Source organism: Colius striatus, chromosome 4, assembly GCF_028858725.1.
Source record: "Colius striatus isolate bColStr4 chromosome 4, bColStr4.1.hap1, whole genome shotgun sequence".
Taxonomy (NCBI): domain Eukaryota; kingdom Metazoa; phylum Chordata; class Aves; order Coliiformes; family Coliidae; genus Colius; species Colius striatus.
Window position 1 is genome coordinate 8577095 of NC_084762.1, and position 14593 is coordinate 8591687.

Genomic DNA, 14593 nt, shown 5'->3' on the forward strand with positions numbered 1-14593 from the left:
GTTTCTGCAACAAATTTTGGCAAGCCATTAGCTATGTTTATGGTATTAATACTGTAAAAGATATACTTTTTAATACCTTCATAAATAGTAAAAACCCTATAATGTAAAATATATGTAAAATATATCCATCTATATGTGTATACATGCACACACACTGACTTCCCGTGAAGCTGTTGCACAAACAGTCGTTGCTTACAGTGTTGCCTGTAAATGACAACACTAAGCTGTTAAACAAGATTTTTTGAAACCTTTAGTTAGAGCTTTTACACAGTGGACCGATCCCTTCTTGACTGAGCAGCAGTGTTCATAAACTATGCTGAATCTCTGTTGGGTGGCATTGCTTGTTTTTTAATATCTGCTTACAAAAGCATTGTTACCTGATCTATGCCTCCCCTTAGTACTTGAGAAATGCTATGGTTGATGGGTTTGAAAATTCCTGAAAAACATTGCAGACTATTTCAGGACAAGCTGGATGGAAACACGTCCGTCATGGAGTTAAATCCAGTTGACAGCCAATCACCAGTGGTGTTCCCCAGGGCTTGGTGCTGGGACCTGTTTTGTTTAACATCCTTATCAATGATCTGGATGAGGAGACTGAGTACACCCTCAGTAAATTCACAGATGACACCAACCTGGGCAGGTGTGTAGACCTGCTTGAGGATAGGAAGGCTCTTCAGAGGGACCTGGACAGGCTGGAGCAATGGGCCAAGGCCTATCACATGAGGTTCAACAAGGCCAAATTCTGGGTCCTGCAACTGGGCCAAAACAACCTTGTTAAATGCTACAGGCTTGGGGAAGAATGTCCTGACAGTTGTCTTGCAGAAAAGAACTTGGGGGTGTTAATCACCACTTGAACATGAGCCAGCGCTGTGCCCAGATGGTCAAGAAGGCCAGTGGCATCCTGAATTGTATCAAAAATAATGTGACCAGCAGGACTGTTGTACTCAGCACTGGTGAAGCCGCACCTCGAATACTGTGCCCAGTTCTGAGCCCCTCACTACAAGAGGGCCACTGAGAGGCTGGAGCACGTCCAGAGGTGGGCAACAAAGCTGGTGAAGGGTCTGGAGAACAGATCTGATGAGGGAGCTGGGGATGTTTAGCCTAGAGAAGAGAAGACTGAGAGGAGATCGGATTATTCTCTACAACTACCTGAACGGGAGTTGTAGTGAAGTGAGAAGTCAATCTCTTCTCTCCAGTAACTAATGATAGAATGTGAGGAAATCAGCTTAAATTGCACCAAGAGAGGTTTAGAATGGACATTAGGAAAAACTTTGTCACCAAGAGGATTATTAAGTATTGGAATGGGCAGCCCAATGAGATGCTGGAGTCACCATCCCTGGGGATATTAAAAAGACACATAGGTGAAGTACTGAGGGATATGGTTTAGTTTAGTAATGGACTTGGCAGTGTGAGGTTAGTGGTTGGACTCAATGATCTCAAAGGTCTTGTCCAACCATAATGATTCTATGATTTTTAACTGAAACATATTGTCTGTTCTCCCCCTACAAAAAAGGTGCAACTTGACTTAAAGAAATACTCTAGGCTGTGGTGTTACAGAAATTTTAGGGTATTGATTCTGACAATTACTTTTAATAAAACTAGTTATGCCTTAGCCACCACATAATTACAAGTGGGATAGATGAGTTTCACCAGTGTTTGTAGAGCCAGATGGCCTTGCTGTATAGTAAAATTGATTTGTTTGGTGGCTGCTGTTTTGATTTGGTGTTATTTTTCATATAGGGAGAGAGATGTAAAGCATCAAATGGTAGCTGAAACATTTTACAGAACTTCCAGAAGTTCTGCTATTTGGAAAAACAGTATTGAGGCTTGTGCTCATCTGTGCCTCCTTACACTCAGTTTTCTGGGGAGTTGTCATGCGAACTTTTAGTGTGATGATGTAGAGTTTTGCTACAAGGGGGGTATTGTCAGTTAAACAAAAATAATATAATGCTGATAATAGTAGGAGTCACCTGGCTTTCTCTTGAAAATATGAAAGGGAATTTAGCTTGAAGGAATGAATTAAGTGGGTCATTTGAATAACTGAAGGAACATAATATGCCCTTTTGGTTATGTAAACTGTGTTTTATCTTGATACTTTTCAAGTGTTCAAAAGAACAATTTGAATATCAACTCAGACACTGAGGGATCTCAGTTAGTATCTGTGGGATGTCCAATAGGCAGGGAACTGCATCACTTTAAATTCCACTACAGCTTCAGCATATAACATTTTCCAACTTCTTCCCATTAGTCAATGCTTGTTTGTATTTAAAAGCTTTATCTGTAGGATGCTTTGAAATGTGTGAACACAGAATGTAGTAATTCATGGAATACTTAAAATGAAACATGTCTTTTTATCAGCAGTAGTACAGAGCAGGTCTTTGGTGCAGTGGAGCAAAGACTGCCATGGGAGTAAGGCTTTTGTGCTGTTCTGCTTTCCACCATGTACATTACTTAGCAGCTGCATTGCTCTGGGTCTTGATGTAGCGTAGCATCTGATAGTTGTGCCTGTGCTTATCAGAAAGAATACTGTCCTTAATATAACTTCTGAAGATTTCTTATTAAGCAGAGTTTAAGTTAGAGGTGGTTAACTGAAAGCTGGTGCTGCTCCTGGAAGAACAGGTCTTGATAAATACAATGTATGCTGTCATGTCATTGTCAGAGTAAGAAGTTCCAAAAGATTTGACATGCCAGAAATGATTCTTTGCTTGTTAGAAGTACTGTTTGGTTGTCTGTCTTATTAATGTAGAAATACATTACAGAGAGTACTCATGTCTGCTCATCATTTGCAGGAGCTACTCACTTGCTGTGAAGAAGGTAAAGGGGAGATTAAGGATGGCCTGGAGGTGATGCTTAGTGTGCCAAAGCGAGCCAATGATGCCATGCACCTCAGCATGCTGGAAGGTAAGATTCAATCTGGCATTCCAGTTCGGTCCTATGCTGTGGATTAACTTTGTTTACTAACATTCTGTAATACTGTATGTTGAGAAGATCTGAAGAATGTGAAGATTTTCTTGTTTCTGGGTTTGTATTTTATGCATCTTTTCTTTGGAGGTATGTCAAATACATACATTCAAGAAAATGATCTGTGAGAGACAACTGGTACAGTTTTGTTAATTCTTTAAATATTCTTTCATGCTGATTTATAGCTCTACCACTGCAGATTTGAAAAATATGTGGACTAACACAGTTTTCCACTACTTACCTAAAATGTAATAGGTCAGGTATGATGACTTCAGCTACATTTCCCAACTAGTATCCTTGGCTTCCTTTTATGAAGCTCATAAGTGTATTAGAGGTGATTTTGATGATTTACGTATTGAATAATTGTCTCCAAGAAGTTTGTCGTTTTCACATCTGTTTGCTGCCTGTTCCATTACAGACTTCTGGTTGAAATTAAATGTATTATCTGGCAGTAAAATGTCAGCATAAGCCAATTTAGCCTGATCCCTAGCCAGAACAGCATAATTGTGTTCATGGCAGACAGTGGACCTTAGATGTAATTGCTTCTATATGCTTAGCACAACTTTCTGCCAAAATCTGTTTTGTAATTGGCACATTATCATGTATGATGATACCATCATACATTTAATAATAGAAGTGTTTTTCTTTGGCATTTAAATTTTTGATATAAAAGCAGAGCCTTCATGTAAGACTTGTCATGGAATTTCCTCTATCATCCAAGTTACTATAGAACCCTTTTTGGTTTGTCGTGTGACCTTTGATCATGAAAAGGCTCAAAATCACCTCTCTTCCCTGATGTTAAAGAAAAGCAGTGTTGGTCAGTTTGCAAGATAGGTTCCAAATGCTTTGTTTGAGAGGTGATGTTACTGTAAATGCTTACCAGCTTTGGTAATCATCTTTTAACACTGGGAATGGAACTCTGGAGAATATCCTAATCTTTCACACAAGTTGCTTTTATAACAAATCATGCATGTATTGTTGAGTCATCCCACGTTAGACAAATATAATGAGTGAGCACATTTCCTCTTTATGTCTCTGGAGGATTCTGAATGAGTATCCTGATGCAACTTGCTTCTGATGCTCTCCACATTGTTGCCTGAGTGAGAACTGTTGTTTTCTTGAGAAGAATGGTGCTCTTCTGTTTAAAGAACATTGTCAAGCAGTATCTATTTAAAATGCAGTTTAATGCCACTTGGAAGAGCACAACAGACTGATTTCTCTTATCCGACAACACTAGAGCTCTGTATTAAACTGGGAAAACAGTGTGCTATTACAATGGAAGTGAAATTGTTGATATTCTCAATCTTCATCTTTATTTTGTCTCAAAGTAATCCAGTTACTAATTCTTTATTGTGGATCCATGCTGGAGTGACTCAGTGGCAGGGTGATCACATGGCAACAACTCCAAGCTGCCAGCTTTTTTATGCCCTGTTGGAGTATGTTTGCAAGTTTCTCATTTTCTACAGTGGCAGAAAGTTAATAAGAGAAATAGTTTTCATCATAGGAGAGGTTACCAGAAGCTGACATAGCCAGATCTATCATTTGTTGGTGAAATACTGCCAGAAGAGTTGGTAAACATCTTAACAGTAAATCTCCAAATTTAGACATGGACTTGAGCTACAGTTGCGTTCAGTATATTGCTATGTTGAAGTCAAGTCGTCTTTTTAGTATTGGTTCCTTGGAATCTGTATTGGGGGGGAAAAAATAAAAAGATACTGTTTAACAAACAGAAGCTGGGCTTTTTAATTTCCATGTATTATCAGCTTTTCACAGTAAACCTTTTCTCTGTTGATTTTTAGGCTTTGATGAAAATATAGAATCTCAGGGAGAGCTCATCCTTCAAGAATCCTTCCAAGTGTGGGATCCAAAAACTCTCATTCGAAAGGGAAGAGAGAGGCACCTTTTCCTTTTTGAGATGTCTTTAGTTTTCAGTAAAGAAGTAAAGGATTCCAGTGGAAGGAGCAAGTACATTTACAAGAGTAAACTGTTTGTAAGTATGAGAGAACAAGTGATCATATTTGGAAAACTATCTAGATTAGACTGTGACTAAGCTCAGGTGATTTAAATATGCCTGAAGAACTGAAACAAATATCATAGTGCACAGAAAGAACAGTCTTGAACTGTGTAGACTGAACCATACAAGTTTGCTATTTTGTTATGCTTTTGAGGAGAAAGAATAGGCTGAAATTAACTTCTGAAGTGGCAGTCTTGGTGTGTCAGGACAAAAGATAATCAAGTTTGGGCAGGACTGATTTTTCTTAATTGTGTGTGTTAATTGTTGGTTCTTTGAGGCTGATTTGTATAAAGCAGAAGGATGTAAGGAGTTGACAAGCTGCCCTCATCTTGCTTGTTTACTCTTGCTGTTGTAGTAATAGTCACGTTAAGGATTCGCTTTGGTGCATATTCTGCACACGCTGATCTGGAAAGGCAAGAACTCCTTGTTATGGAGAAGTTCATTCCAGAATGTCTACTGACACTGGTAGTCTTGCTATAATGTTTTATAAAAAAATGATAGCTCTTATGGTCTACTGAAAAGGTATAAAGATGGAAGTGTTTCTCTTCCCATTTAAAAACCCCAATATGAAAAAAACCAAACCAATCCACTCTTGCTTTGCTTTCTTCATCTGTAACATGTATGCTTTACAAAATATGGCCCTGGAATTCATATCCTAACCTTCTTGTCTCACTGGATGATGTAGGTGAGAGCAGTATTCACACTGTAAATTTAGCTAGCCAAGTGAGAAGATAACCTCCCATGGCTTGCTCTGCATCTGTCAGAGGCAAGATTAGCTTTTCTACCAGACAGTTTAGAACAAGTAGTTGAAATGACTTTGCAGAGTAACTCTCAAAAAGACATTATTTTTCTGTTGATCCTATCAGGATATAACTGAGTCTAGATAGTATAAATACTGAGCCTTTTCTCCCTGCTTCTGCTCGTTTTCCTTCATTCTTTTCCCCTTCCCACATCTATGTCCAAACTGGTGAAGCAGGTTGGTTCAAAAAACCTCTTTTTTCTCTGTCTTTCTTTGCATACACTCCTTTCATTTCCAACACTCACTCTCTTTCCTGAAATAAGGTAGCCAGCAAGTAACACAACTGCAGCTCTTTTGTTGATCACACCTCTCTTTGATGCTCTCAAGAACCTGAAATACAAAAAAACCCTCATGATGTACTGGATACATCAGCTACCCAGACATTGCGTAGAAAGGAAAACTGACTGAAAAGTCAGTCCCGTAAGCTTGTCATGTCAGTTGCTCTGGCAGGAGTTTAATAAGAGCCATGGGTCCTACAGAAGCTGCTGGAAATCTTGAAGACTTTCATTGTCCCTTATTTTTAAAATACAAGCATTCTTTTTGTCTTCATATTCTATTTGACAAAGTATCCTGTAGCACAACTTACTATTTTAGCAATTCTTACCATTTGATCTTTAGAAAAGGCATTCATATAGATACTGAAGGCATGTGTGTTGATTTGAGCTGAAGATCTTTTTGTCATGTTATCCTGTCTCCTACCTCTGGAAGGTGGTTTTACAAAAGTGAGGTCCTCCTTTTGACTTTGGATGTGATGATTATCGTGGTTTCCCCAGCACAGGGTACTCAATGACATCACTTGTATTAGCCATGGAAGAACGTGTTAATGACCTCTTTTGGAAAGAGAGAAAATGTCCAAAAGCAAATGCTTGAGGGCTATGAGAACAAGACAAGGAGGTGTTACTTTGCCAGAATACTCTCCCAGTCAACAGTAACAGTCAGTTCAGGGACTTCTTCACCTGAATGGGGTTTCTATGCATTCAGTAACCTGCAACAGATGTCTTTTCTATGAGCTTGCCCTTGGACCTCATACAGACTTTCAGCATTTACAGTGTCCTTTGCAAAGAGTTTTATTGTTCAACTACATATTTAGCACAGGCCAGCCTCCCTGTATTGGGTTTTCAACCTCACTCCTTCCCACTAGTTTTACTTGATGTCTACCCATAATTGAAAGGGACAGTGAACATCTGCCTTGCTGCTTCTTGTTGTACAGACCTCTGCTCCAGACCTCAACTGTCCCTTGTAAAAGAAAGAATATTCACAAGTATACCAAAGCCTCTAAATTTACTAAGCTTCAAAAAAGAAACAATATTAAAAATTGTACTGTCCTGCCCATTCAGACTTATATTGACTAGTGTGGTAGGATTTCTTTGAATTCCATAATGTAATGGTAGATTAAGTAGTTACAAGTTTTTTTAATACACACAGGAGTTTTTGGTGAGTCAAGTTTAAAATGCATCACAGGCTTGTATGTATTTCAATGAAGAAGAGTCCATTTCACCAAAAAGAGATGATAAAGCTGAAAGGGTGGATGTATTTGATTGGGGATTTTTTTGGGGGGGGGAGTGGGGATGGGAAACCAATCACAAAACATCACCCCAAGCAAATAACCAAACAAGCTGGCATCCAAGTGAGAGAACTAAAAGACTACTTTTACTCAAGCAGTGAGTATCCAACATCTCCTGTAATGAACTACGTTATGTGTCAGTAACAATGCATATGTGGAAAATACAACTTCTAATAAAGTAAGAACACTGAGCAGCTATCTCTTTGAGTGAGGGTTCTTGCAGTTTGAGCTGTATTTCTTAGTTTGTGATTTATTATTTTTTTTGGAGCAGAGCCTATATGAATTGTTGAACTGGAAACCAGTTCACATGATTGAGATGTTGTTCCAGTTGGAAAGTGAAACATTGTTCTAAACATTCCCCAAAACTGATTGTTAATGTAGCTGTCCCACAAAATTCTCCTGGGAGAACACATTTCTGAATTATTTCATCTGTTTCAGAGGGAAAGGAAACACTCTAAGAAAAGTTCCTTGGCAGAAAAGAGATCAGAGTTTTGGATGATATTGAGAGAATTCTTAAGCCTATCTTATCTGAGAGAAAACATAAAAACCAATAAGTAGTGAGTGTTCCCTGACAGAAATCAACAAGGAGAGAATCCAATGCCTATTTTTTTTTACCAAGCACCTTTTTTTAGAGTTATAAGGCTTTTACAGTGAAGTTAAAAATGTATAACAAGCAATTTAGTATTCAGATTATAAATGATATTATTTACAGGAAAAACAGTTTCACTTGCTGTTCTTCATTTCTCAAGAAACCCACCACGGCTACCTGAATAAAGGATTCTCCCTAGCATATGAATTAGCCTTAAGCTTCTAAACATCTGTTTAAGTAGCAGAATTCAATTATTTAGAATATTAGCATCCCTTTGTGACTTCTGAGGAAAAAATGCCATGTCATCCTGACAAATCTTTCTTAATTCCAGACTTCTGAACTGGGTGTCACAGAACACGTAGAAGGAGATCCCTGCAAGTTTGCTTTATGGGTTGGAAGGACACCGACTTCAGACAACAAAATTGTTCTCAAGGTAATTTTAGCAGATGTGCTTGTGCAGTCTGTAACAAGCCTTGTAGTTGTTGTTCATATTTGTTGAGAAGGCAACAAGGCAAGTACAACAAATAACCTTCCGCTGTGTGTAAAGGATGTGGTATTTATCTAACTCAGGAGGTTTGACAGCAGAAGGGAATCTATGTGGTCTATTGAAGGATTAAACAAACTTTCTTTCACAAATAGAGGTGGGAAGAGGTTTGATTCTGTGGACTTCTATAGCTTGAAGACTTCAGCCATAGGTTTACGTTGATTACTCGATAACACCACTTAAAAATGACCGCTCACATTTACATGTTGCCACTCAAGTTTGTTTCCTTAGTGAATTACAGGCTGAGCTCACATTAGTTTTCTGACAGTAGCCAGTGAGTGCAAGGAAATGAAATGTAACATCACTGAATAATACAGTTTGTTCAGTCTTAATACTCCCTTAATTTCATAGACAGTGCTGTGCAGCCTGAAATGATCCTCCCAGGGTAGTGCAGTATAAGGGGTTTTAAGGACATTCTGTGAAAGTCCTTAAGGTGTTTCAGCTCTAATTAGAACACAGGAGATTTAGATAACTTGCATGGTATATGAAGCTGTTCAGCAATTCTGTTAATTTTTATTTATTTGTTTGTTTGTTTTTGAAGGTTGGAAATGAGCACTTCCTTGGCTCAGTAGTATAATAAGTAAAATCCTAAATAAAAGATTTGACAAAACTTTGTATTCTTTCCCTAAATATTTGTGTTTGCAGTAGAAAACAAAGACGATCTCTTTCATAACTGTTCATCTGTTCCTGTAACTTTCATCATCCCTTTAGAATTCATGGTGATTAAGTATTAATAAAATACAAAATACTTATATTCAAAGCCAATTATTTCAGGAGGCAGCAATTAAGAGAAATGGGAAGTTTACATCTAATAGCATTTCAGGTGCAGGGTTAAATAAGGGTTAGCAATCAGATTACAAGTCAGGCAGCTAGGTAGCAGGTCATTTCCAGGCTATCTTAAAAAATATAGATGGTATGTTACAGGGATTGTATTTTTATAACTGTCTGCATTAGCTTTCTGCTTCCAAGTATGTTCCAAAAGTGGGAAGGGTAACACATCAAATGTGTTGTGGGAGTATGTGCTGCGGTGTAAGTTAATTTTTCTGTCAGTGTTAGTAGGTTATTACATGAAGTCATCATTGACATAAAAAGTAGCATGACTTTAAAATGCCGATGTTCAAGGTATTATTATGGGAATTCTTTAAGAAAGTCAATCCATTCTCTTGGGTGAAATGCATACAGGGCTTTGGACTTCCAGTTATGAAAGAGGAATCTGAATCTAAGAGAAAATGGTTTTGAAATGAACAATATTAATGTTGATGTAAAAGAATGTTGGTGATTCAAAATGAAGACCACTGGCCAGAATTTCCTTTACTCTGTTAAGCTTTCAAAAATGATTCACAAAGTCATTCTCTGTGCCTTTCTCTTTGTGTTTATTAGTTCACTGTATGTGTGAATTTTATCAACTATAATAGTCCATTATGGGGGTTTGTTTCCTTTGCATATCAAAGGCATCCAGTATAGAGAATAAACAGGACTGGATCAAACACATCCGGGAAGTGATACAAGAAAGAACCATTCATCTGAAAGGAGCATTGAAAGAGCCGATCCACATCCCCAAAACTGCACCAACAACAAAACAGAAAGGAAGAAGGTAAGTAGTATTTAAAATAATCAGAGATCTCTGAGTACACAAGGGTAGTCTTTCCTCTGTAGTGTTGAATTTCTAATGACTTTCAATGACTTGGACAAGATCGAGAGTCATTTTCACCAGCTTTATCTTAAAGTTAATTTCCACCTTCCTGTAAAGCTGGATTTGTTGAGATATCTGCTCAGAACAGTCCCTGACTTGTGTACATCCAGCTATTCCAGAAGGGATTTGGAACTGCAGTGCAGGATAGATTTTTTTTTTACATGCTAGATTTCTTACAATTCTGCATGTGTTATTCAGGTCCTTGGTTTCCTTTCACAGAGCTTAAAATGTATGACTAAGTGTTCTGAGCCTTGCTAACTTTGGCTGTAGAGGTCTTTTGCCATAGTTGTGACTGGTTCCTCATTGCCTTAATTCTACATGATGTAAAAACTTCAGCAGATGAATCTGTTCTCTTAAGAGAATAATGTATTAAGTGCTGGATATTTGATTTTTGCATCAGTTAGTTTGTCTGCCTGGTGTCCATTGCCAGACTGCCTAGGTGCTTCTTCTTTAGAGCTGCAAGTAGGGAACTAACATGTTACAAACACCATGCTAATATTGTCCTGAAAACTGAATTATTTGCAGAGATGGTGAGGACCTGGACAGTCAGGGAGATGGGAGCAGCCAACCTGATACTATTTCAATTGCCTCACGAACGTCACAGAACACGCTAGACAGTGATAAGGTAAGTTTCCCAGATGTTGCATTGTTATGAGAGCAAATAATTCATCCCTTACTTTGAGTCATGGCCCAGAATTGATCCTTATTACTTCCAGAGCGGAGGCATGGAAATATTCTGTCTCTTAGAAAATAGCTGTGTGCTATAGAGAAATTATCTTCATAGCATGGGAGAGCAGAGGTGATTGTTTAAATCTAATGAGTCATGAAGGAATTAGGTTTATTCAAGCAGAAACCCATTTTGGTTCCATCTTTTCTGAAGTTTGTTTGAAAATTTGACCCAGTTTAAAAACAGAATTGTATTTTGTGTAAAATTTTGATACTCATGCATAGAGTTTTTCTTGATGTTGATCTCAGTCTTATAAAAACTTACCATTCTGCTCTTTGTGTTAGCTTGAGGTTGGTGTTTCATTTACTTTTGTGCTGGAAAATACTGTCCAGTGCTCATGGGTTAGAGAGTAGGACTGCTCACTTTGTGCATGAGAGCTGATGGAAATCACCATATTAAAGAGGAGTAATCTACAACACTATGATCTGATACTAGTGCCAATGTTCCCTTTCCTCCATTTATGCTTGTAGATTCTGGCTGGGTTGACCCATAGCAGAGCCAGAGTTTCTCATGGGTACAAGAAGGGTAAGCATCAAAAAAGCTCTTATGAAACGTGTGTGTTACATCAGAATTGAAAGAAGAGAGCAATCTAGCTAGGTAGCAGTGTTAGGACATTGGAGGGGGGTAGAAATGGGTAACAGAAGTTTGTCAAACAAAAGAATGACTAAAAACATGGAAACTGTGTAGCAAATGACTTTGACAATGTGGTTAGTAATTTCTGAGCTTTTGTTTCATTGGGTAAAATTGTTCTGATGAGCCATTGAAACTCACTCAGGTAAATAACCAGTGTATTACAGGACACCTAAGTGACCAGATTCTCAGAGTAATATTTTGACCATTCCCATTTTCATCTAAAAGAGATTTAGTTTTCTGTATTTTTACATGTCACTTAAACTCTGTGATTTGATTTCTTTTTTGTTTCCCATGCAAAGAGGAGAAAGACAGAAGAAAGGTTGTACAAGATGCTTAGGATTGCTCTTGCATTTGTCAAAAATGGCTTATGTTTTGACCTTGTGTACTGCAGTTGGTCTGTAGTTTTGGTGTGGTTTCTTCCAAGGATATCTGGTAGAAAAATGGTTGGTTGTAGAAAACAAAATGAGTTTTTGGATAACTCTTGTTTTGTCCTTTTTTCCTTGAATTCTTACTTAGATGTTTAGTGATTTACAAAAAGTGTTTACAGTAGCAAAGGAAGGAGTTTTTTAATGCGTTCTGAAGATTTTAGGTCATCTGTCACACTCAAAAGCAAGATATACTGTCTCTGATTTCTCTTATTATTGGCTGAGATAACAAGCTGTGTGCACATAGCCTAGCTGGATTGTGCTTCAATTCAAATGGAGATGATGCAATCCATTCCTGCCATGCACAGCTCTTGCCTCTCTTCAGTTGTTTGGTGTGCTGTTTACTGGGAAGGACCACGGATTTTCTCCTGTTAACCTTCATGGTTGATATTTTATGCATCATGTGAGAGTTGCTAAGAAAGTTGGCCAAATGAAATGCCCTCAGGATTGTCTTTCAATGAGGAGGAGTCTTGCCAACAACCTGTTCTACAGGAGTTTGAAGAAAGAAGAATGGAAGGAAGCGGTAATGGAGAAGAATTTAGCCAAATTTAAAACTTCATTTGTCAGGAGATTATTTTAGTGAGCTTAGTGTTGTTTTACAAGTATTTTTGAGCTCTCAGGTTAGTGTATCCTTTAGTTTTTACACTTTTAATTGACAAGAAAAGCAAACTGAAAACTGGGAGACTCCCTGGAAGCTGCTTGTTCTGTGTATTATTTGTCCAAAGAAGGAATTTAGTGCTTCTGCACTTTTCAAAAGTGGATGAATTAACAGAGTAGCTTTGTTTAATATTCCTGTTATGTTTTTTGCTTTGTTCAAGATATTTAAGAGGAGAAAAATTAGGTACCACATCCAGTTTTGAGTAGAGAAGTTTAACCAATCAGTTGTCTATTGGAAGGGTTCCAGGGGAAGGGAGTTAAGAAAAAGATAGATAAGATGTCTACCAAACGTCACTTACACGGAAAGATAAAAAGTTGGGACTAATGAATCTAAGGAAAACAGATAGGAGGAAGAACTTCAGTGTATGTGAAAAAAAAGCCACTGCACAGAGTACAGAGCAGTCTTTACCCATATTTTCAGTGGATCGGATTAGATCAAAGGACTTGCCCTTAATAAAAGATTGCAATAATATGGTTTTCATGTGTATGAAATGGTGAAACTCTAGAGCAGAGTAACTGTGAAGGCTGGAGAATCTCCATAGCTGGGGATCTTTGAGAGTTTGGATGAATGGTGCTGATTTACATCAATGCAGTTGATCATGCTCTAGAAGAATAAAAAGAAGTGGACAAGGCAACTTAGAACCATTTCCAGCTTGTTTTTAAAATCAGAGGATGTGTCTTCATATTTGGGAGACATACTAAATACATCCATAGCACAGACCCATCCTGAACTCTTGGAAGTATAAAGGAGTCCAAGGTGAAATTGAGGCTTTTTTGAAAGAAAGATTTCTCTTCCAGCAAACCATCTTGATTTTCTGAATGAATGTCCGTATTGTACCTTTCTCAATAAATATTTTGCCTTTCACTTTTCTCAGCATTCTTTCCATTCACCTTTTGTAGCCTTGTACCCAACATTTTAAGTGGCTAACAAATAAAGTAGATGACATTTGGCCCGTGCACTCTACCTTTGAACAGATCCTAGCCTCAGAGCTCGATCTGATCTTAACATCTTTTGAACTTGATCCAATGCGTAGGAAATGAAATGAGAAGGCTGAAGGAAGCAACATAGGTCTGATAGGTCTTCCCATGCTTCTATTAAGGAAGCTGGTAGAAATAGGAAATAATCCAAACTACTATTTTGGTAGCTGAGAAGATGAGAGGCTTTTAGAAAAAGAGGTGTCATAGGGAGGTATCCTAAATAGTAGGAATTATACTAGCTGCTGTGGGTGGGCAATGGAGCAATATATGTTTAAGAAATAGTCTTTTGTGTTCAGCTGGTAACACTTTGTACTGCTGTCTATGTGAAGTTGTATTTCATTCTCATGCTTCTTTAAGCTTGTGTGTAGTACTTTGGAAAACAGAAAAAGGACTGAAGCAGCAGGAGGCAACCAAATATTTAGTTCTGCCAACTGAAACTGCAGAAGAGAAAAGGCTCCCATCAGCAGAAGAAAATGCTAGTAAAAACCAGACATGACTCTGAGTGTACACCTCTCCAGAGTCAGAAGCCAAGTTTGGGCAGCTACCTGGCCAAAGCAAAATACTCTTTATTTGAAACAGAACTACTATGTATCTCCTATTTCTTTTCTCTTACAGTGTACTTATAGAATCATAGCATGATAGGGGTTGGAAGGGACCTTTAGAGATCACCTAGTCCAACCCCCCTGCAGAAGCAGGTTCACCCAGATCAGGGGACTAAAGATTTTCATGCTTGAAATATCTGAAAAATCTTATTAGCTGCTGTCTTTCCTTTCACTTCTTCATGTACAATTACCATGAGACAGTAAATTTAATTTGCAGCCCTGAGAGGAGGTTATATAGCCTGATGTAAAGGCTGTTGTAAGTGGCAAAACTCCTGTCAGTGGTAATCTTCCCAAGATGAAGTCTTTGTGCAGTGTCTTGTGACTTGAGCCAACCTATGGTAAGAATGTATTCAGAGTGTGTGTTACTGTTTTCTTTTTCTTCCCCTCTTTACAAGTGCCAGTGATTA

The 14593-nt window shown here is 38.1% G+C and overlaps 1 protein-coding gene across 2 annotated transcripts in view; it reads left to right on the top strand.

The window, feature by feature from the left end:
• Positions 1-14593, top strand: part of TRIO (trio Rho guanine nucleotide exchange factor) — a 240855-nt gene that overhangs the window by 152695 nt on the left and 73567 nt on the right. For both annotated transcript variants that reach the window (XM_061996023.1, XM_061996024.1), the window contains exons 29-33: positions 2790-2901; positions 4761-4951; positions 8259-8360; positions 9923-10065; positions 10690-10789. In XM_061996023.1, coding sequence (XP_061852007.1) covers positions 2790-2901; positions 4761-4951; positions 8259-8360; positions 9923-10065; positions 10690-10789 — 648 coding nt within the window. The remainder of the gene's footprint in view (positions 1-2789; positions 2902-4760; positions 4952-8258; positions 8361-9922; positions 10066-10689; positions 10790-14593) is intronic.